The sequence below is a fragment of the Thamnophis elegans genome, chromosome Z, assembly GCF_009769535.1.
Source record: "Thamnophis elegans isolate rThaEle1 chromosome Z, rThaEle1.pri, whole genome shotgun sequence".
In the NCBI taxonomy this organism is placed as follows: domain Eukaryota; kingdom Metazoa; phylum Chordata; class Lepidosauria; order Squamata; family Colubridae; genus Thamnophis; species Thamnophis elegans.
The window spans coordinates 120947401-120970266 of NC_045558.1; the positions used below are offsets into that span (position 1 = coordinate 120947401).

A 22866-nucleotide genomic window follows, 5' to 3' on the forward strand; every position below is an offset into this window, starting at 1 on the left:
TCTCCTCCGCGTAGTCGCCAGTCGGCACTGACTGGCGGATGGAACTCGGAGGAGGCCCAATCTGTGCGATCTAATAGGTCGAAGGGAGGTAATTGGCAGGAGGCGGTCTCTCAAGTACACAGATCCACTACCATGAAGGGCTTTATGGATGGTAAGAAGCATCTTGAAGCGCACCCAGAGATCAACAGGTAGCCAGCGCAGCTCGCGGAGGATGGGTGTTATGTGGGCGAACCGCGGTGCGCCCACAATCACTCGCGCGGCCGCATTCTGGACTAGCTGAAGTCGCCGGATGCTCTTCAAGGGCAGCCCCATGTAGAGCACATTGCAATATTCCAGCCTAGAGGTCACAAGGGCTCGAGTGACTGTTGTGAGAGCCTCCCGGTTCAGGTAGGGTCGCAACAGGCGCACCAGGCGAACCTGGGCAAATGCCCCCCTGGTCACAGCCGATAAGTGATGGTCAAAAGTCAGCTGTGGGTCCAGGAGGACTCCCAAGTTGCGAACCCTATCTGAGGGGTGTAAAATTTGACCCCCCAGCCTGAGCGATGGAACACTGGCCAAATTATTGGGAGGGAAACACAACAGCCACTCGGTCTTGTCCGGGTTGAGTACCAGTTTGTTAGCTCTCATCCAGTTCTTAACGGCCTCAAGACCCTGGTTCATCACGTCCACCGCTTCATTGAGTTGGCACGAGGCGGACAGATACAACTGAGTGTCGTCCGCGTATTGGTGGTATTTTATCCCGTGCCTCCGAATGATCTCGCCCAGCGGTTTCATGTAGATGTTAAATAGTAGGGGGGATAAGACCGAACCCTGCGGCACCCCATATGTTAGGGCCTAGGGGACGATCTCTGCCCCCCCACCAACAGCGACCTGTCCGAGAGGTAGGAGGAGAACCACTGCAAAACAGTGTCTCCCACCCCCACCTCCCGCAGTCGTCGCAGAAGGATACCAGAAAGGTATCAGAAAGGGCCTGAACCAAACAAAACTTTTAGGAAGAAAGTTTCAGATGCCCAATGCCAGCATGAAAAAAATCCCTATGTTATGTAATGAATGATCTATATAAGATTATGGCTGTACTTGCTCATTGTTTTGCTATTGGAAGACTGATTTCTGAATCAAACTCTCATAAAATCAGGCAGGACTAGCATTTTCTATGACTGCACCTCTTTTTAGCCATCATGGTTTCCATACCTGAACATGCTGTTGCATCTTCTTCTTGTCTCCCTGCAGCTGCTGGCATCGCTCCTCCTCCTCTTCCACCCGTGACTCCAATTCATGCAGGATGTCCTCCAGTTCTTGCTTCCGTGCTGCCAACCGGGCCCGCATCTCCTCGGCTTCAGCAAACAGCTCCGTCTCAGCCTGCAGCTGCTCAGCCAGGATGGCTTTCTCCTCTGAGAGCTGTCACAAAAATAGGATCAAGAGAACTGAGCATGAAGTTCATGGAAGCTCTACTTCAGAGCACCATGATGGATGGGGCAGCTCTGTGATTTAAGCCTCTTGGATGAAGGTCTTCCTCCACCTCATTTCCTGAGGTTCTTTTATAGGTTGTCCTTGACTTATGAGCGGTTACCGAATTTTTCCGAGTATAAGGCGCAGCTTTTTCCCTCAAAAAAGAGGGTGAAAATCTGGGTGTATCTTATACACTGAATACAGCATTTTTGGCCTACAGAAACGCCGCCCCCCTTTGCAAAAACGGCCGTGCAGAAAGTTTGGGAGGCTTTGCAAAGTGCTCCTGAGGGCTGGGGAGGGCAAAAACCAGCAAAAAATGGGCCATTTTGCTCATTTTTGGCCTGCCTGCAATCCCCAGGAGCACTATACAAGCCTCCCAAAGCTCTGCATGCCCCCCTTTTTTTCCAAAAAATGGTGCGTTTTTCCTTGTTCCCCCCTCCCCCCACAGCCCAAAGGAGCCCTATACAAGCCTCACAAATCTCTGCATGCCCTTTTTTCTTTTTCTTTTTGCAAAAAACGAGGCATGCAGAAGGTTTGGGAGGCCTGCAGAGTGCAAAAACTACCTCTTCAAAATCATGGTGTGTCTTTTACTCTGGTGCATCTTATAGTGCAAAAAACACAGTACTTAGTGACCATTTGAACTTATGAAGACCCAGCTCAGAGCAACTTGAGACCTGGATTCAAAGTTCCAATGGTTGTCCCCGCACATAGTCATGTGACCAAACTTCAAGTGCTCAGCATCACAGCCCCATCTACAGCTGTTTGCTGTGTCCTGCGGTCACTTGATCATGTTTTATAAGAGTTTGCCAAAACCGGTACTTACTTCCAGTTTTTGGTGAGACCACACCTGTACGAAACCACTAGTTCGATTAAGTACCTTCACAAAAAAGGTTGTAAAATAAGGCTGGTCATGTTTTTACTCCTGTCATGACTTACAACATGTTAGGCAGGCTCCATTGTGGATGTTAAGTCAAGGGCCACATGTAAACTGGAAATGCTGCATGGAAAATTAAGCTAGTGTGCTGCTACCCTCCTAGAGAGTCCTTGTTGTGGCCCACCAGCGGCCAGCAGAGCTGGTGGCAGACTCAGACAGTGAGGAGGTTGGGGAGAAACATGGGCCAGTCCTGGAGTCTGGGGAAGGTTCTGATGGGGGCTCTGTGTCAAAGGCAAAGTGGGGGCCAGAGCCAGATGCCAGTTATCAGCTGCCTTCGGAGTCAGATATCAGTGAAGCAGAAGAACAGCTGGAACCTGTTCCTGATGTGTGCATGTGCAGAATTGCCAGGAGAATGGAACAGCTAAGGAACAAGGGCCGATTTGAGAGTAAAGGCACAGGTAGATAGTGAATGGCCGCTCCCATAGGGAAAAAAGAGGCGCAAAAGGGGAGGGCTGTTTGCAAGAGACAATTAGTTCAATTCATTAGGGTGAAGATCTGTTCCTGACTTCTTGCCAAGTAATTGCTGCTGCAGCATGATATTTGGAAGATATCAGCCTGGCAGCTCTGCAAGCCTAATAAAGGTCTGAAGTTGTGAAATCTCACGAAAGATGGTCTGTTTGATGGGATTTTGCTGGAGAGGAATTCCCTTTAACCTAAATAAAAGAAGTTTTATTGGGACGAGGAGTCTGCTTCATGATCTTGGGAAGCCTAGGTCCAGGACAATCCCTTCAGAAGATGCTGGAAAGAGAGTCTCTGGCGTACAGGAACTGGGACAGAGGTAGGCTGAGAAAATGGAACACAACTCTCCAATGATAAGGGCTGATAGAGAAGGAAGGGAAGCGAGCAATCAAGATCAGGGATAATTAAAATAATTAGCAGAATGGAGCAGGGGCTCAATGCAGGATGGTACCAGAATCTAGTCAGAAGTTTCCTGGAAAATCAAAAGAACCTTAGAACAGCTCAGAAAACTGAGAGAAAGAAAGAGAGAAGGGCGTAAGAAGAACAATCTCACAGATCAAGATGAAAAGTGACAAAGGAATGGATAAGAGCTCCATCTGTAGGAAGACGACAACCATATGCTGGAGGGAAGTACGGCTGATACTCAATTATTCCTATTTACCTGTTGATATTTGTTTTCTAGTTCCTTAAGATCCATTTGGGTTTTTGTGTGCTTCTCTTGGACTTTCTGTAGTTCTACTGCCTTCGCTTGCATCACCTCATCCTGGCGTGTCACTTGCAACAGGGGCTTCACCTGGAAAATAAACATACAGTAAATGTTGAGGAAACAAAACTGAGGGAAGTTGTGCAAAATTTCAGTCTTGAATGCTATTCCATCAACGCTAACACTAGCCAGAGCATAATAAACCTCAAAATAGTAATGCAAGGTTGGAGGATGTGAAGAGATCTGGCCCACAGAATCACCAAGAGTCAGACATGACTGAATGGATATCTTCTTCTTCTTCTTCTTCATGATGATAATCATTATCATCATGCTATCCCAAGCTTATTTCCTTTCTGACTAAATTTCATGACCAGAAGGGGTCAAGGAAGTAGCAGGAGGACAGGGACCTGTGCAAAACTTACAACATGACTTTTCCGAGGATTTCATTGGCTTTCCCCCAAACTGGGTTTCCACTGCCTCCTTCTGAGATTTTTTTCTAACTTCCCAATCTAGAATTGTTACTAAAAATGTTCCCTTCTATACAATATGTGAAAGGAGAAAATAGTCCTGTCCCAGGAACCTTGTAGTTTGGAGGAATGATTTGTGGCTCTATAAATCTATGAGATGTTCAGTTTTCTTCAATTTAGTAGATGTGAAATAGCTAGCACAATGTCCCGTCCTTTCCCATCCATTCTTCTATCCATCCTTCCATCCATCCATCCATCCATCCATCCATCCATCCATCCTTCTATCCATCCATTCTTCTATCAATCATTCCATCCATCCTAACCATCCATCCATCCATCCTTCTATCCATCCTATACATCCCTCCTTCTATCCATCCATCCATCCATCCATCCGTCCATCCATCCATCCTTCCATCCACCCTATCCATTCATCTATCCTTCCATCCATCGTTTAGAAGCCACTCAAAATGCTTTTTAGAAATCCAGACATTCCTGTCTGCTTTCCCACTTTTCACCACCCGATCTTGCAATGATATGATCTCCTATCTAGCAACAGGTGCCCTTTTGCAGATCTAACCACCTTGACTCTCACCTTGGTAAACAGGCGCCACCACTGCCAATGGCGCAGTTTGAGGTAGGCTGCACAGTTGCGTTGCATAACTTTGAGGGCGCTCATCTGCTGCTGCTTTTTCATGAAAGCTCTAGGAGATGAGGAGGGGAAAGACCATCCATGAGTCTCATGATTACCACACTGACAGCCATGTTTAGGAAGTTAAATGTGCCTGTGATGAGACTACAACATTCCTTTCCTCTCTCATTTACCAAAAGAAAAAGTCCATATAATTTACATTTAATATGGGCCGGATTTAAAAAAAGAAAAGGGGATATGATAAAGGGAGAATTAAATCTACTGTGGGTAATGCTTGATGTGACTGCAATGGAACCTGCCTGTCACAGTCATAAGTTGTAAATTATAAATTGGGTCACCCATATGAACTACTCTATTTTATGACCTTTTTTGCCATGATTGTTAAGTGACACACACACACACCAGTCATTAAGCAAACCAATGCTTCAGTACGGGCCAATTTTGCTGAAAACCAGAAGTAAATGCTGGTTTTTTGCAAAAATATCATAAAATATGGTCATGTGACCACAGGATGCTGCAAATGGCCAAAGTGTGGGTCGGTTGCCAGCATCTGACATGTAGTCACATGACCCAGGGGGTGTGGCCATCAGAACTTTGGAAATAGGTTGTAATTAACCCCAGGGAATTCCTTTGTAACTTCACACATTCACTAAGTGACCAGTTGTAAAGTCAAGGGCTACCTGTAAATCTGTTAAAGTTATCGATTATGGACTATTATAAAAGAGAATTTTATCTTTTAGGGGACAGTTCTATCATGTCTTCTTTAGGGAATCAGGAAACTGTGGGTTTTCAGATGCTACCAAATCTATTTATTTATTAAACTTATATGCCACCCATCTCACCAGAGGCAACTCTAGGCAGCTTAATAGGCATTGCTGATGGCTAGAGCAGTAATGGTTAATCTTTTTCTCTGCGTGTGCATGTGCATGCCCACACCCATAATGCAATGCGCCCCCCATGCATGCATGACCCCACTTTCCCCCAATCCCCACACATGCTCCCCCCCATGCATGCAACCCCCCTCATGTCTCATTTTGAGCCTAGCAGGCCTCCCAGAAGCCTCCTGAAATCAAAAATGTGGCACGATCCCCCACCCCCTGCACATGCATGAGTTTTTCCCGCATGCATGGCCGCCCCCCCCCCGAAAATCAGCTGGCCAATGGGAGACAAACACACATGTGCAGTGGAGCTGATCAACAGCTCGCATGCCATAGGTTTGCCATCACGGGATTTGAGTTTCTCCCGTCCCAGCTTCACGCCTATGATGCTTCTAGTTCAGTCTTCTATTTAAAAAATAATCAAGTAACAAGGCAGAGAGAAGTCCTAGTCTGAAAGTTCAGGAAGATGGATTCCATCAACATTGGGAAGTCTGTTTTGGATCCTTCTGTCCATGCTTTTAGATCCAGTTCATAATTCAACCCAGTCCCTGCTCAGTGCTCACTTGCGAGCTAGGTATCCCCTGGCCGCTGCTTGGAAGGACACGATTATATCTGTAATCTTCAGGTCTCGTTCCTCTTCCAGATGCGCCAAGACACCAGCCCGGAAGAAGATCTTACTCTGGCCAATGCGGTAGAGATTAGGGTCCAGCTCCAAAGCCCTGATCTGGAATGACAAAAGAGCAGAAAAGGATAAGGGACTCATTCAAACCACTCTGGGAGCAAACTCATTTTAGCCCAGGCTGCCTTGACGGTTCTATCAAGCTAGCCTGACACGTACCATACGCTCACAGGCCTGTTTCCCATCCATGAAGCCTTTGGGAATGGCATTTGGTGTCAGGATCTCGTATCTGTTGAGGAATGTGGGGGAAAAAATATGGATTACTTTTCGACCTTTAGCCCCCTTGCATACAATTTATCTCTATTCGTTTGGTTTTTAATTTCACCTTTCCCACAGAGAAGAGCAGCTCGTCTTCCATTTTAACAGTCACAACAGCTACCATTATTGGGCTGAGAGACAGCAACTGCCTGAAAGTCAGTGAGGTTGGACTTCAATCTATCTTTCCCTGGTCCAAATCCAACATTTTAACACTGACACGCAGCAAAATAGGAGACACTTAGGCCTGAGTATCAAATGGAAGTCACAAATGGCATCTCTAAACTCTAAAAACATTAAGGCCGAAGATAAAATCCTAAAAGACCGAGATCTGTTTTGGCCTTCTTGCTTATGTCCCCTTTTGCTGAAGATCTATCAACAAAATGGTGTACCTTTGGCGGAATTCCTGAAAGATAATACGATTGGGGAATCCCTGGCGGCAGATGCGAATTCCCTCTAGGACTCCATTGCAACGCAGCTGGTCCAGTACAAGATGTGGCTCCAGTTTTCCAGCCTGCAACAGGTGTCAAGGAAAGGACGTGTGAGAAAAGGAGCCACAACAGGGTCTATCTCTGAAGAATCTGGGCGGGGATTCCTCAGCACTCTAGAGTCAGCCACTAATGATATCACTTCTTGTTTTTTTCTGATTTCTTTTCCATGTTTATTGTCAACTTTTTTGCAAATAGCTCGAGGCGTGCTGCTCACATTCATAACAATTTTGAGAGATAAATGAGGCTGAAGATACATGGCTGATTAATTCTGTAGAGTGAGTGAGAATTCAGCCCTAGGCTTCCTTTGATTCAAATTCAATATTCCCATATTATATCACATATATTCTTTTACGCTCAAAGGATACACACAATAGTTTTTAACACAAAACACACTTAATTTCCTCATAATTTTCTTCAAACAATCAGGCTAATTATTTCACCTTCAAGATTTTTTTCTCACAAGGAAGAGTACTGCCAAGGGCTGAATATAGGTCCTTCTTGACTTATGGCAGTTTACCATATTTTTCGGAGTATAAGACGCACCATGATTTTGAAGAGGTAAATTTATAAAAAAGTTTTTGCACTCTGCAGGCCTTCCAAGCCCTCTGCATGCCTCATTTTTTGCAAAAAAGGAGGGGGGGCATGCAGAGCTTTGGGAGGCTTGTAGAGGGCTCCTGGGGGTTTAGGGGGGGGACAAGCAAAAAACGACCCATTTTTCGCAAAACAGGCCATTTTTTTTCAAAAAAAAAAAAAAAAAGGACATGCAGAGGCTTTGGGAGGCTTGTAGAGTACTCCTGAGAGCTTGGGGGGGGGGTTGCCCTCCCCAGCCCTCAGGAGCACTTTGCAAGCCTCCCAAACCCTCTGCATGTCCATTTTTGCAAAGAGGGTGGGGAATGGTGTATTCAGTGTATAAGACGCACCCAGTTTTTCACCCTCTTTTTTGAGGTCCGTCTTACACTCCGAAATATACGGTACTTAGTGACTGAACTTACAACAGACTTCCCAGGGGGATGGGGGACACTTACAATCTGGTTCCAAAATTCCAACAGCTGTCCCGCCCCCGCATGGTCATGTGAGTGCATCTCAAGTACTTGGCAACAAGCCTGCATGTATGGTCATTTACCATATTCTGTGGTCACATGACCATATTTTATAACAATTTTGCCAAAATCCAGCATTTACTTATGATTTGCAGCAAAACTGTCCCTTAACATACCATTGGCTAACTTAATACTGCATTTACTTAACAATGAGTAAAAAGGTCTGCAAAAAAAGGTCAGAAAATTGGGTCGATCATTTGGATGAGCTGTTTTACGACTGCCACGACTTACAACCATGATGGGCGGTCGCCATTATGGTTGAAAGTTGTGGATTACCAGTACTCCCCTGTTACATAGGCATGTGAAGCTTTTGCTTGGTTAAGATTTGGTGTTGTTAGCTCAGGAATGGGCAATTAATTTTCCATGGGTGACATGAGAAACTGGGACTGCTGTAAAGGGCCAGACCAATAGGGCAGTGAATGTGCAAAGGCGTGCATGTAAATTGAAAAAAAAAAAAAAGGACGTCACCTTCAAAATTTAAAGGAATTCATATGGGCTGCACAGGGACAATCATAAAATCCCCAGCTCTGTTAGCTACTAACTAACAACACTGTAGGCTTGGACTGTATTGGATCACTAGAGGTGATGTGATAGTAGCCTTTCAATATCTAAGGGACTGCCACAAAGAAGAGAGGATCAATCTACTCTCCAGAGCAGGGTCTCCAACCTTGGCCACTTTAAGACTTGTGGACTTCAATTTTCAGAATTCCTCAGCCAGCAAAACTGAGGAATTCTGGGACTTGAAGTCCACAAGTCTTAAAGTGGCTAAGGTTGGAGATCCCTGCTCCAGAGCACCTGAAGGCAGGATAAGACACAATGGATGGAAGCTGATCAAGGAGAGAAGCAACTTGGAACTGAGGAGGAATTTCCCTGACAGTTAGAACAATTAATCAGTGGAACAACTTCCCTCCAGAACTTCTGGTGCTCCACCACTGGGGGATTTTAAGAAGAGATTGGACAGCCATTTGTCTGAAATGGTACTAGGGTCTCCTGCTTGAGCAGGAGGTTGGACTAGAAGACCTCCAAGATCCTTCCAACTCTGTTATTCTGTATCAAGAAAAAGCCTTCCCACATTTGTGTAACAGGGGAGATCTTAAGATCTTTTGATATGTCTAAGAAAAAGGAATGGTCAACATCTTTCATGGTTTCCTTCAGACAATGAATGAATGTATCCCAGGCCCTAAAGTTCCCACTCACTCTTTTCTCATGGTTGGGTATGATGCACCGCACAAAGTTGGGGTTGGTATTGCGCAAGGTTGACATAAGTTTGGAGAGAGATTCCTTATACAGCTGTCCTACAGTCCGGAACATTCCTTTCTTTGTCTTGTAGGAGGCGCCAAAGGCCAGGTCTCCCATCCCGCTTACTTGGTCCAGACCCACAATCCGATCCACTAGGGAGAAGGAGAAAAGGCTTTTGATCTCTCCATCCTATTCCCTATATTGAAATTCCAAAAACATGTCTATTTCCTCAGTTTCCAATCTCCATCTCAAGTAAACATACATCTATGGGAGTTATCCTGTGAGGAGCAGAAGTTACCCAATTATCGAACTACATTGCATTTAAAACTAAAGGACTAGATAGGAGACACAGATAGTTTGGATTGGGGTGAGGCAATATGGCCACATCAAACCCACCCAGTACTCCTTTGCAATTTCCAGAATGAATGAACAGATTGGAGAGTTTAAAGCGGTGTTTTTTTCAACCTTGGCAACTTTAAGAACACTTCACTTGATCTTAGCTAAAAGATCAAGAAGCCATGGCAAGTTTAAGATTCGTGGACTTCAATTCCCAGAATTCCCCATTCAGTTTTGCTGGGTGGGGAATTCTGGGAACTGAAGTCCACACATCTTAAAGTTGCCAAGGTTGGGAAACACTGGCTTAAAGCATCAGGCACCCCATAATCACTACAAATATCTAATATTTTGGCCAAAAATAATAGTGCTGCGCATTCTGATGATATCATGACATTCCCAGTTATAACGTCTGCCTTTTAGGGACTTGTTTTTAAAAAGTATGACCTTGAGACAGTCCAGTCCTGTAAGATTTCCAAGCGAGCTCCTTTAAGATTTTGGACAGGCACCTACCTTCCTGTCTCCATTTCTGAAGCCACTTAATTTAAATTGTAAGCAGCATGGAAGCTAATATGTTGTAAATATTATTCAGCAATAAAAGAATTGATTTCTCTCAGTAGTACCTGGTTCTTAGTACTAATAAGTCATTAATCTGACACTACAAACTGCATGTAGAATTGCTATTTTCATTCTACACTAGCAGGTATGGGGACATTGTTTTTTTTTGTGCATTTATGACTTACCAAAATAGCAATGAATACAGAAAACCTTCCCCTGTCATTTAAGAAACTGTCCATATTGAATTACATGATCAAACTTTCTTCAGTAGGAAAAACAAGGAATAAACATTGGGAAACATGGCAAGTTTGCAGGTAGTCTTCGACTTATGACCACTTGTTTAGTGACCATTCAGAGTTACCAAGGCATTGAAAAAAGTGACTTACAATCTCACACTTAGAAACTTTGCACCATTCCCATGATCACATGACCCAAATGCAGGCACTTGGCAATTGGCATATGTTTATGATTGTCCCAGGGTCATGTAATTGTTATTTGTGACTTTCCCAGCATGCTTCTGACAAGAAAAGTCAATGGGGGAAGCTGGATTTTTTAAATGACCACTTAATAACTGCCATGATTCACTTAACTATGGCAAAAAAGGCTGTAAAATTGGGCGTAATTTACTTAACAACTGCATTCCTTTAGCAATGGAAATTCTGGCCCCATTTATGGTTGTAAGTCAAGGACTGCCTGTACAAATCAATGATTAAAAAGTATTTGAATATCCATTCACGAAATATCCTCATGACTTTAAAAGTGACTTTAAAAAGTGCAGGAAACAGAGTTTTGAATAAAGAGAGATGATGGTACTTTAGCCCAAGCAGGTCAGTCAAAAGAAAAGAGAGTGGAAAAAGTTTTGGAACTTTAATTCTCAAGTTCATTAACAATTTTTAAATGGCTTTTCCAAAACACCTTAACTTGAGGTTCATCCCTATTTAAGTGAATGGGATTTAGCTCTGTATTTAATTCAGCAAATTAAATCCCAAATTAAGACGAACCGATGCATGTCTGGCTGTTCCCTAGGACAGACCTGCCACCTTTCTGACCACATGCAGGCATGTCTTGCATGTTGAAAGGAAGAAACGTACTTTCGGCTGGAACCTGAGATGCCACGGCATAGCTGTCAAAGAAATAAACCTTCTGTATATTCTGGATCTCTGGCGACAGGACAGGACAGAAGAGGCAAGTGGAGAGAAGGGGAGGATAAGGTTTCACAAGATCATCCATTACAGGACAGAAGAAGTGGAACAAGAAAGAAGAGAAACAGCAAATAGCAGAGTGGTTAGTATCAGCAGTGACAAAGATTTTCACGCACGAGAAGTCATGTTCGCATACAATACAATCAGCAAGCTATCTCTTATTCACAGGCAACACATATTAGGAAGACAAGCAGATACAGGTTGCAGAAGGACTCCAACCCTCTTACCATCTTTCCACAGTTCAGCAGTGAACTTGTCTGTGCTCTGGTGAAGGAGAGTGGCCACATTGTCATTCAAAGGGTCCATATTTTTCATGAGCCACTCGTCCGCTTTGTAGTCAACCTTTCAATGGAAAACAGGGAGGAGGAGAAGGAAGACGAGAAAGGATCAAAAGGTTAAACAACGTCAGAACCATTCTTCGTAGCAAATCCACCTGGTCTTGTACTGCAGTCCTCCACTTGCGACTGTTTGTGTATCGACTGCTTGAACTTGTGACAGTGCTGAAAAAAGCGACTTACAATCGGTCCTCGCACTTATGACCGTGGCGCTGTATCTGCAGTCACATGATCAAAGCTTGGGCACTTGGAATGCATTTATAATGGCTTCAATGTCCCTGGGTCACCTAATCAGCATTGGCAACCTTCCCAATAACAAAAGTCTTATTTGCGTAATAAAGGTTGTTTTACATAGAATATGTAGAATGTTACATATATATAGAATGAAGAAAAAAGATGTATGAAATAATATAAATGCATGTGTGTGTGTGTGTGTGTGTGTGTGTGTGTGTGTTATAGCTATACAAGACTTATTTGTACAGATAAAAGAATCACAACAGATATGTAAAAGAAGTGTAATGTGTTGCAAAGATGTGAAGATGTAAACAAAAAAAAAGTTAAAAAAAAAAGGCTAAGCCTTAATCAATTCATTGTAAATGAAGCTGGAAAAGTGCTGTTAGAGTTCCTATAATTCTGTATTTGCCATAGACTTGTATTAAAGATATTTTATTGAATTGTGTTTTTTTTTAAAAGAAAGAAAAGTCAATGGAAGACACTGGGATTGCTTAACAACTGCATGATTCACTTAACTACCATGTTGGTTTGCTTAATGACTGTGGCAAAAAAAAAATAAGGTGCAAATGACTTAGTGGCCACCTGACTTTGCAGTGGAAGTTTTGGTCTGAACTGTGATAATAAGTTGAGGATTGTCTGTACTGTCTATTCCCATGATGGTGAACCTGTGGCACTTGTGCCCAAAGTAGCACGCGAAGCCATATTGTGTAGCACGCACGGCCTTGCCTATTTATCTACGGGGTTTCTGGTGTGCATGCATGCATGATGATCAGTAGCCCTTTGTGTGCGTGGCAGTGCCAAAAACCTGTGTGTGCAGAACTGTTGGGTACTCATGTGCACCAGAACCCAGAAGTTTGGCTTTTCCGGAGCATGATCACTTCATGCATGCGGCAGTGCTAAAAACTGCCCTGTGCATGTGCGCCAGCAAGCTGATCTTCGGGTGTCCATGCACGGCAGAACCCGGAAGTTCGGCTTTTCCAGAGCGCAGCCCTGATGAGTGTGGGTACACAATGTTTCCGTGCAACCTTTTCGGCACTCGGTGCCAAAAAGGTTCACCATCACTGGATTCTATTCTATCCTTCTTCAGCTAATATTATCCAAAGGCATTGAGATTTCACGTCATAGAATTTCAAAGGCTCCAGGAATTAACTACAGTCCAGAGAGGTATAAAATGCAAGAGAAACAGTTTTTAGTCTTCTCTTAAGCATGAAAGCTAATGGATGACCTCAAATCAGTCACTCCCTCTCAGCCCTGATCAGCAACAAACTTTGTTCGCAGGCTGGCTGAAAAATAAAGCCTCTCATCACATCACTGGTAATTTTGCTGCGTGAACGAGGCAAGTGCAATGGAAAACGAAATGGGTCCATCCTGCAATTCAGCAGGACAAACTCCAAAAAGAAGAAAGAAAAACAACAACTGGGCAAATGAATGGAAGAAAAACTAAGAGAAAACCATGCTTTCTGCAAAACAGCTGTTCTCTGGGTTCTTTAGTTGGGCTATCTCAGATTCTTGATGCTATCTCAGATTCTCTGAATGGAAATTTAATTTGAAAGCCTCAGCTATCATAGTAAGCTACCAGCATTTGCCAAGATTAGAGAATTTCAATTTTGGGTCCTCAGCTGTGATAAGACTACAACTGTCCATGGTTGCTTGCTTCAGATAATAACAAGTCATAGTCCAATACATCTGAAAGGTCTCAGTTTGGGAAAGGCAGTGAACATGGAAGTGCCAGTGAAAAGGAAAAGGAGTCGACGGAAGTTGCAACTTACTCTGCCGGCATAATGGATGATGCAGAAGTCAGCTTTGTCCCGCAGCTGTCGGGGTTTCTGGAATTTGGGATGGGACCCTTGCTCCTGGGAAACCTTTTCCACAAAGCTCTTATCGGTGGCTTTAGGGAACCAGCACTCTTCATCTAGCAGAGCCAGCAGCCCAGGAGGGTTTGCCTGGGAGAAAGCAAGGTAGACCCAAACCATTAGAAAGATTCCAAGGGCTATAGGTAACTTGGTCAGAGCACGGGAGAAAATGAGTTACAAAAGGAACAGCAATTGCATCATGCCTGAGATATTAAGCAAATAATTGTCTTCCACTGTGGGCTATTTACAGATAACATGGAAGTTTACGATCCAGGTTAAAGATCTGATTTTGACTCTCACCCAGAGGTGGTACGCTGCCGGTTCACACCAGTTCAGGCGAACCAGTAATGGCGTCATCGTGAGGCTCCACCCATCCACCCTGATGTCATCACAGACCTTCTGCACATGCGCGCTACCGCTACCGAACCGGAAGTGGAGAGAATACCATTCCCACCCCAAAGAATACTTTCAGAAAACCACCCCACCAGCAAGGACAATAAAGAGGTGCAACAACCACCGAAGAGGAGAAGGTTCTCTGAATAGCTGGAGGCCATGTTTTCTTGGCCCTCCACATGTAACAACTTCACAGCATCCCAGATCACTCACTGGTCTCTCAATGAGGTCAATGCAGGGTTGAAGGTCCAAGCCGAAGTCAATGAAATTCCACTCAATGCCTTCCCGTTGGTATTCTTCCTGCTCTAGCACAAACATTGTGTGATTGAAGAGCTGCTGGAGCTTTTCATTGGTGTAGTTGATGCAGAGTTGTTCAAAGGAGTTCAGCTGCAGAAGGGAGAGAGTGGTGGAAAAGAAAACATTCACAGGGGATTCAACATATGATGCATTTTACTGTGCATTTTACTGAGAAAACGGTGTTTTCTCCCTGTGAATCTATTGACATGTCAAGATAAGCCTCTTTGTCATTCACCCTGTCAGTAAAGTTTGCTGGGTGACAATGCCCAGGATAAGGCTATCAAGGAAGCTATCTCTCCAAGAACATCCACCAGTATACTTCTCAAAGTCTCCCTTGCAGAATACGAAGACAATTGGCCTAGAGCAGGGGTCAGCAAACTTAAACACTCAAAAAGCCATTTGGACCCATAGAAAAGAAAACACCGGGAGCCACTAAGGTCCTAACCAGAAGCCCACTGTTCAATTCTGGAGCTGACCGGAAGTTCAGTTCCCCCACCACAGAATCTCCTCTTAGTGGGGCCTACTTTTTCCTCTACCTGTCATAACCGAATGCCCTATCAATTGTGGAGACAACTGGAAAACTCTTCCATTGCCATAGAGTTTTCTCCTGGTGCCCACCGAAAGCTCCTCTCAAAATTGTGGTGCCAACCGATGACAGAGCCACAGCAGAGGGAGGAAAGAGCCACATGCGGCTCCAGAGCTGCAGACCCTTGGCCTAGAGTCTCTACTGGGAAGAATTACAGCTCTGAATCAGAGGAAATGGTTCAGCTGAAACTTATGGATTTAGTTAAAGAGAAGATCAACAACACAATTGGAAGGAAAGGATTGAAAACAGCTTTGCAGATGCAGAGGTGGTATTCAGCAGGTTCTGACCAGTTCTGGAGAACTGGTAGCAGAAATTTTAAGTAGTTCAGAGAACCAGAAAATACCACCTCTGACTGCCCCTGCCCCCAACTATTTGCTGCCTCCCGAGTCCCAGCTGATCGGCTGGGTCTTCTGTTGCCCTGCACAGGAGAACAGAGCTGGGAAGCAGGTTAGTGGGGTGGGGAGGGAATGAGGATTTTGCAATAACCTTCCCCTGCCATGCCCACTGAGCTACACCCACCAAGCCACGCCCACAGAACCAGTAGTAAAATATTTTGAATTCCCCCAGTGATCGGGTAGTGAAAAAAGTAAGAGGAACCACACCGGATTTTGTGGCTAGCAGATCTCCCCTCACCTGAAATATTTCAAATCCAGCAATATCCAAAATGCCGATGAAAGACGCCCCCTGGCGCTTGGTACGATCCAATGCACGGTTGATTCGATGCACAAGCCAGCGGAAGAGCCGCTCATAAGTGGCTTTGGCCAATGCTTCCACAGCAAAGTCAGCCTAAGAAGGGAAGGTCGAGATGAAAACAGGCTCATCTTGGCCCATATATTCCATACACACTTATTTATTTTGGCAAGCCCTCCTTCAAGGGTTCTTCAGGACCACCCACCTACATGTCACCCATAGTCCTCAGTGCCACTGACCTGCTCTTTCGTCTGTGCCTTCTGCACGTAGTCTCGGCCGACCTTGATGCGTGGGGTAAGGATGGCACGGGTGAACTCCGTCACATTCATGCCCAGGAGGTGACAGAGTTTTTGAGCGGCTGCAAAGGCGCAGAGGAGACCAATAAGAGCCCTCTGTCAGGTCCTTTCCCGCCAGTTTTCTTTTCAGTTTCACCTCCTCCACTCCCTTCTCCCTTTCAAAAAGCAGTTCCTAACCCATAGGAATGTTTGACAGAAACCTGAATTTTCATATGAAGATTATTGTGAAACTTAAATTTGAAATATTGTTTCCTAGAGCCAAAATGGAAATCAATCTTCTTCTATCTATCTATTTCTATTCCTATCTTATATATATATATATATCGATTGGGTTCGATTCCCAACATGGGTATGGCTAGCTGATGAGAGCTAAATAGCTTGAAATAGATCTATACTAGTCTCCCTTTATTTATTTATCAGCATAAATATAACAAATGTAACAAAAAGGCAACAGTAAAAAATATTGGGTTTCTGTCTGGATGGTCTCTTGTGACGAGCCAAAGACAGAGAGTGGAAGTGTGACCTTCCTCCCATATTTGGGCATACCAGGGGTTGTGACTTTATATATATATATATATATATATATATATTTATATTTATATATATATATATATATATATATATATATATATATATATATATATATATATATATATATATATATATATATATATATACTGTATATACTCGAGTATAAGCCTAGTTTTTCAGCCCACTTTTTGGGCTGAAAAAAACCGCCTCGGCTTATACTCGAGTCAGTGAAAAATTTGCCCGAAATGGAGGAGAAAAAGGGGCGGGGCCATGCCGCTGGGTGACACTCGTGAATGGCCCAGTGCCCCTGTGAGTTTCCCCTCCCTCTGTGTCAGTTTGCCGCGCAGCGCACACCGCACCATCCCCCCTCCTCCCTCCTCACGTTCTAATGTAATGCAGGGCTGTCTTACGATTCCCCTTCCTCCCCCTCCTGCCGCTCTGCAACGATGTCCCACCTCCTCCTTGTTATGGCAAGCAGCCACATAGCGATGTCCCACCTCCTCTGGTACAGTGATCCAATGATAGGAATCACTGTGCCGTGTGTCATAGGAGGCGGGACATCGCTCCCGCGGCTGCACGGGACATCATCATCACAGCGGGACATCAGCATCATGAGGTGAGTGAAGTATTTCATTGAATACACCGCTAGTTTACTGTTTTTCTTTGAAATAAATATTCAAAAACATTATTGGTATCTATTTTTATTTTTGAAATTTACCGGTAGCTGCTGCATTTCCCACCCTAGGCTTATACTCGAGTCAATAACTTTTCCAGTTTTTTGTGGTAAAATTAGGTGCCTCGGCTTATATTCGGGTCGGCCTATACTCGAGTATATACGGTATATATTTATATATTTATATATATATATATATATTTATATTTATATATATATATATATATATATATATATATATATATATATATATATATATATATATATATATATATATATATATATATATATAAAAATAAATGGCTGTATGTGTGTATGTTCCAGTATAACTCTGGAACGCCTCGAGCGATTTCAACCAAACTTGGTACACAGATGACTTACTCCCTGGAGACAAATACTGAGGGGGTAAGATACCCCTAAAAAACCCTGCGGTGTGTGTTCTGTTAAGATACATCCTATTGTGCCTTAAAATGGCTTCTACTGTACTGCCGTATAATGGCTTCTACTATGCAGCACAGTGGGGTTGCCATGGTAATGGCTTCACTGTACTCCACAAGGGGGCTCGCTCTGCTAAGGGGGAAAATCGAACATTAGAAATTACATTTGTTCCGCATGTTCCCCCACCCACTAAATAAATACCTGAGCAACCACAGGTTATTGGCTACTATCTTATAATAATAAAACAAAAAATGTTCCCCCTGCACTTGTATCGTTTTAACAAGAATATATCTTTTGCAGCTGACTCCTCAATAAAAATGTAGTATGAGTTCTGATCCAGCCAAGTGCTTAGTCAGTCCTTGCTTAACAACCAGTTGCTTAGTGACTTTTCAAAGTTATGACAGGCATTCCCAGAACTACTTATAACCCAGTTCTGGATTTCTGACACTGCATCTCCCCCCATCATCTTAATGATTGCCATTGCTTATGGCCATAATTCCGGGCTGTCATAAGATGAGGACTACCTGTACTTGCTAACATTTCTGAAAAGTCAGCGGTTTCTCATTTAAAGCTACTAATCTGAAATACCTGTGTTATCCGGCATGGAGGCCTGGTCTGTATTCCTCTCTTTACGGAAGACAACGTTGCCAAACTGCAGCACAGCTGAGACCATCCGCAGCATACCTGTGTGGAAGGATGACCCTTAGCAAAACCACATGTCCACATTTTGCAAACAATTCTATTCAAACTCATCCCTTCAAACAGGTTCAGCATAAAGTGTAACACAAAACATAAGAATATATTTTCTCACATAGTGCATTGCAACAGGCCTCTCTGCCAAGCGAGAACAGGGACAAAGCTACAAGGTATTTTAAACACACATGCTATGTTACCTTTCTCCACTGCCCTCCTAATTCTAAAGAATTTGAATTTTTGGACTGATGAAACATGTAAGGCGACATTCACTGCAGCAGACTGGGACTGCAACAACTAACAAGCAGCATTTGAAACATTTCAAACCCAAGGATCATCACAAGAGCCACACTGTCATTTCCCTTACTGTTTTAATATTGTATTAACTGTTTTAATGTTATATTAAAATAGTAAGAGAAATCACAATGCTCTAAAGTCTCTATGCAGGAAAGAAATTGGGGTACATATTCTTTATGTATTCTGATGTTCCTTCGAGGTTAAGCCTCCCTCCCTCCCTCTCTTTCTCTCTCTCTCTCTCTTTCTCCCTCTCCTCTCCCCTCCCTCCCTCTCTCTCTCCCCCCTTCCCTCCCTCTCTCCTCTCTCTCCCCCTCTCCTTCTCCCTTTCTCCTCCTTCACTATATGAAGGAGCATTACTGGAATTATAATAAAAAACAAATCACAACATTCACTACATTGTAAAAATTGCTTAAAATGGAACTGTGAAGCAATGCTAAAACTTCTTATTGCAGAAATGGCCTTTACAAACAACTTATACAATACTTTAAGAATATTAATTATATGTATACATAAGAAAATTGGAGATAAAAGATTTGCCAATGGATGGATATTACATTTTTACTCTGCTTGTGGATATCCAAAGGGATTTAAGATCAGTGCAGACCAATAATAAATAGGAATTTTAACAACTTGTTTTCGTTTATTGTGGCAGGTAACACAATGTTGCTAACAACATTTAATATCTACTCAAGTGACATCACTTAAACAATTACTTGTTACTTTTAATATATTTTCATATCTACTGGTCATTTCAAACATATAATAGTTAAAACTATTCTAGGTCATAGTCCTGTCACCCCTTATTTCATGCACTTTGTGACTTAGTTTTGACTCCTGTCTCTTCAGTTTTCTTAGCAAGATGTCAGAAATGGTTTGCCATTGCTTGCTTCCAAGAGCTAAGAGTGGGTGACTGGCCCAAATTCACCCAGCTGGCTTCATGCCTAAGATGGGACTAGAACTCACCATCTCCCCGTTTCTAGCCTGGTGCCTTAACCACTGCAGCAAACTGGTTCTTTATTTCACATTACAAAGTTATAAGGTAATGGATGGTAATACAAGAAGTCCTCGATTTGCAACAGTTCATTTAATTATTGTTTAAAGTTGCAATGGCACTGGATTTTTCCACTTATGACAATTTTTCATAGTGACAACTTTTGGAGCATAGTCATTATCATGTGATCAAAATTCAGATGCTTGGCATCTGGTTCATATTTATGGCCGTTACTCTGTCCCAAGATCATGTGATCCCCTGTTTGTGACCTTCTGACAAACAAAGTCAATGGGGAAACCGGATTACTAACTTATCAACTGCAGTGATTTCTTTAACAACTATGGCAAGAAAGGTCGTAAAATGGAGTAAAACTCACTTGACAACTGTCTCACTTAACAGAAATTTGGGGTTCAATTCAATGGTGGGTTTCAAAAAATTTTTAGAACCTGTCCTGTAGGTGTGGCCTGCTTTGTGGGAGTGGCATGCCAGTCATGTGACCGAGTGAGAGTGGCTTGGCAGTCATGTGACTGGGTGGGCGTGACCAACTTGTAAAATGTGGTGAAACTCACTTAACAACCCTCTTGCTTAGCAACCAAAATGTTGGCTCAGAAACTCTGGCATTGAAGTGTGCAAATCTTAAAGCTGTCAATTTACAAGACCCTTGCACCCCTAACCCTTTAGAAAAAAAATAACAATAGCATCAGCAGTTAGACTTATATACCGCTTCATAGGGCTTTCAGCCCTCTCTAAGCGGTTTACAGAGTCAGCATACCGCCCCCCAGTCTGGGTCCTCATTTCACCCACCTCGGAAGGATGGAAGGCTGAGTCAACCTTGAGTCGGTGAGATTAGAACCGCTGAACTGCAGATAGCAGTCAGCTGAAGTGGCCTGCAGTACTGCACCCTAACCACTGCGCCACCTCAGCTCATGTAAAAAAAAAAACCAGGGGTGTTCAAACTTGACAGCTTTAAGACTTGTGGAGTTCAATTCCCAGAATTCCTCCTCTCGCTCTTCATCTTGATGATGTGCGGACGGGTGAGGGGAGGGAGCTGGAACTGGTTCTAAATGGCACTGTAGATTTGTGGAACCTATAGAAGAGGTTAGAACTGGCAGGAACCCACCCCTGGTTCAATTGTGGTTGTAAATCAAGGACTGTATATATTTGTATCAAATATTTTATTCAAAGTCTATACTGCACTTAGTTGAAAGCACATCATAAATAAAACTATGACCACGACCATAGATGGAATGTTAAGTCAGATACTTTCTTAATTGCAACCAGGATGCAACAGATATATGCACACACATAAAAGAGTGACTCACAATGTATCTCCTCATGTGAAAAGCCCATGATACGCATGGATTCCATAGTCTCATGGAAGATCTCCTTATCCTGCTGTCCAGGGATGGGCAGGTACCCATTCGACAGAAAGCGATACTGATTGAATGGTTCCAGCAGCAGCTCCCCTACAGGGGCAGGAAACAAAGATGTTATAGGGACCTCCAGAAGTGGCATACAAGCTTAATAAACAAAATTTACAGCATTTATAAGGCGCAGTGGCTCAGTGACTAAGATGCTGAGCTTGTCGATCAGAAGATCCACAGTTCAGCATTTGAATCCCTAGCACCATGTAACAGAGTGAGCTCCCGTTACTTGTCCCAGCTTCTGTCAACCTAGCAGTTCGAAAGCAAGTAAAAATTCAAGTACAAAAAATAGGAACCACCTTTGTTACTTTGGAAAGTAACAGCATTCCGTGCGCCTTCAGTGTTTAGTCATGACCACGGAGATGTCTTCGGACAGCGCTGGCTCTTCGGCTTTGAAATGGAGATGAGCATCTCCCCCTAGAGTCGGGAACGACTAGCACATATGTGCGAGGGGAACCTTTACCTTTTACCTACCTCAAACAATGTCTCTAGATGGCTCACAAGAATCCATTAAAAAAAGCTCCCTCCCCCCACCCAGGAGCCGGAGCAAATGACCTCACAGCTCAACCCCCACCTTAGCTCAATGCTTGAGGAAGAGTCTCACAAGGATAGGGATCCCTCTGATCTTGTGCGGGAACCTGATCCAAAGAACTGAAATGGACATCAAGAGGCCCTCAGAATGGCAACATTTAAGAAGAGAGACAGTGGGCGCCAAAACCTATATAATTGGGCAAGATACTTCAGAGAGAGGTGGTCCCACAGGTAACCTAACTCTGTGCCATGTAGGGCCTTAAAAGTGATAACCAGCACCTTGGAACTGCACCCAGAAAGCAACTGGAAGCAGTGCAGCTCACACGGCAGTTGGTGTTATTTGGGTGAAGTGTAGAGCACCCAAAATTGCACAATGCTTCATTTCAGACCGCTTATAGTTCTGGATGGTCTTCGAGGGCAGCTCCATGTAGTAGAGTCATTGCATTAATTCAACAGGAGGTAACGAAAGCTTTTGTGACTTTTTTTTTAGTTAGGTTAGCAATACACTATTAGGAATCATCAGACGGGGACAACATTTAAAATGGACTAGAGTCTGCTTTGACAGACCAAGATTCGGAAGGTTTAAAGATCATCCAGGGTGCTTTAGATTTCTGTTAAGTTTAAGACTCCCTTTTTAGAATAGAATAGAATAGAATAGAATAGAATAGAATAGAATAGAATAGAATAGAATTCTTTATTGGCCAAGTGTGATTGGACACACAAGGAATTTGTTTTGGGGGCATATGCTCTCATCAAGAATCATAAGATAGAAGACTTAGTGATGGTCATATGTTACTAATAAGAAATCAAATTATACTAGGAAACAAATAAAACAATATACATTTTAAAGATACAAGCAACATGGTTATAGTCATAAATGGAAAGAGACAGGTACTAGGAAGGAAGGGAAGAATAATAGTAATACAGTAGGTAATTTGAGAGTATTGTGGGGATTAGTTTAGCAGAGTGATGGCATTCGGGGGAAAACACCATCACCCCATGCACAAAGGGTTTGGTTTCACCCAAAGGGACAATGGTGAGCCACTCTACACTTCTGTGTACAATGTGTACACAGACATTACAATTTATTACCCTCATTTGTTTTCATTGGTTAGGAATTTCTTTCTAGTGAGTTATTTCCAGTCAGGTTAGTGAAGAAGTTCTGAGTATTGTTATTTCTGTCTTTAGCACCAATCAGTTCATTATCC

General features: G+C 43.3%; 1 protein-coding gene across 2 annotated transcripts in view; it reads right to left on the bottom strand.

Annotated features, from left to right (window-relative positions):
* The window catches only part of LOC116522181 (myosin-10-like), a 90028-nt gene that overhangs the window by 34406 nt on the left and 32756 nt on the right, over positions 1–22866 (bottom strand). Inside the window, exons 10-24 of one of the 2 annotated variants that reach the window (XM_032236925.1) lie at positions 21026–21169; positions 18311–18406; positions 16024–16142; positions 15728–15880; positions 14425–14598; positions 13735–13908; positions 11624–11738; positions 11286–11354; positions 9262–9455; positions 6866–6987; positions 6378–6447; positions 6103–6263; positions 4605–4713; positions 3504–3635; positions 1192–1398 (exon numbers count right to left, since the gene is read on the bottom strand). In XM_032236925.1, the coding sequence (XP_032092816.1) occupies positions 1192–1398; positions 3504–3635; positions 4605–4713; positions 6103–6263; positions 6378–6447; positions 6866–6987; positions 9262–9455; positions 11286–11354; positions 11624–11738; positions 13735–13908; positions 14425–14598; positions 15728–15880; positions 16024–16142; positions 18311–18406; positions 21026–21169 (2039 nt within the window). The remainder of the gene's footprint in view (positions 1–1191; positions 1399–3503; positions 3636–4604; positions 4714–6102; positions 6264–6377; positions 6448–6865; positions 6988–9261; positions 9456–11285; positions 11355–11623; positions 11739–13734; positions 13909–14424; positions 14599–15727; positions 15881–16023; positions 16143–18310; positions 18407–21025; positions 21170–22866) is intronic. The other variant, XM_032236926.1, reaches the window with a different exon arrangement.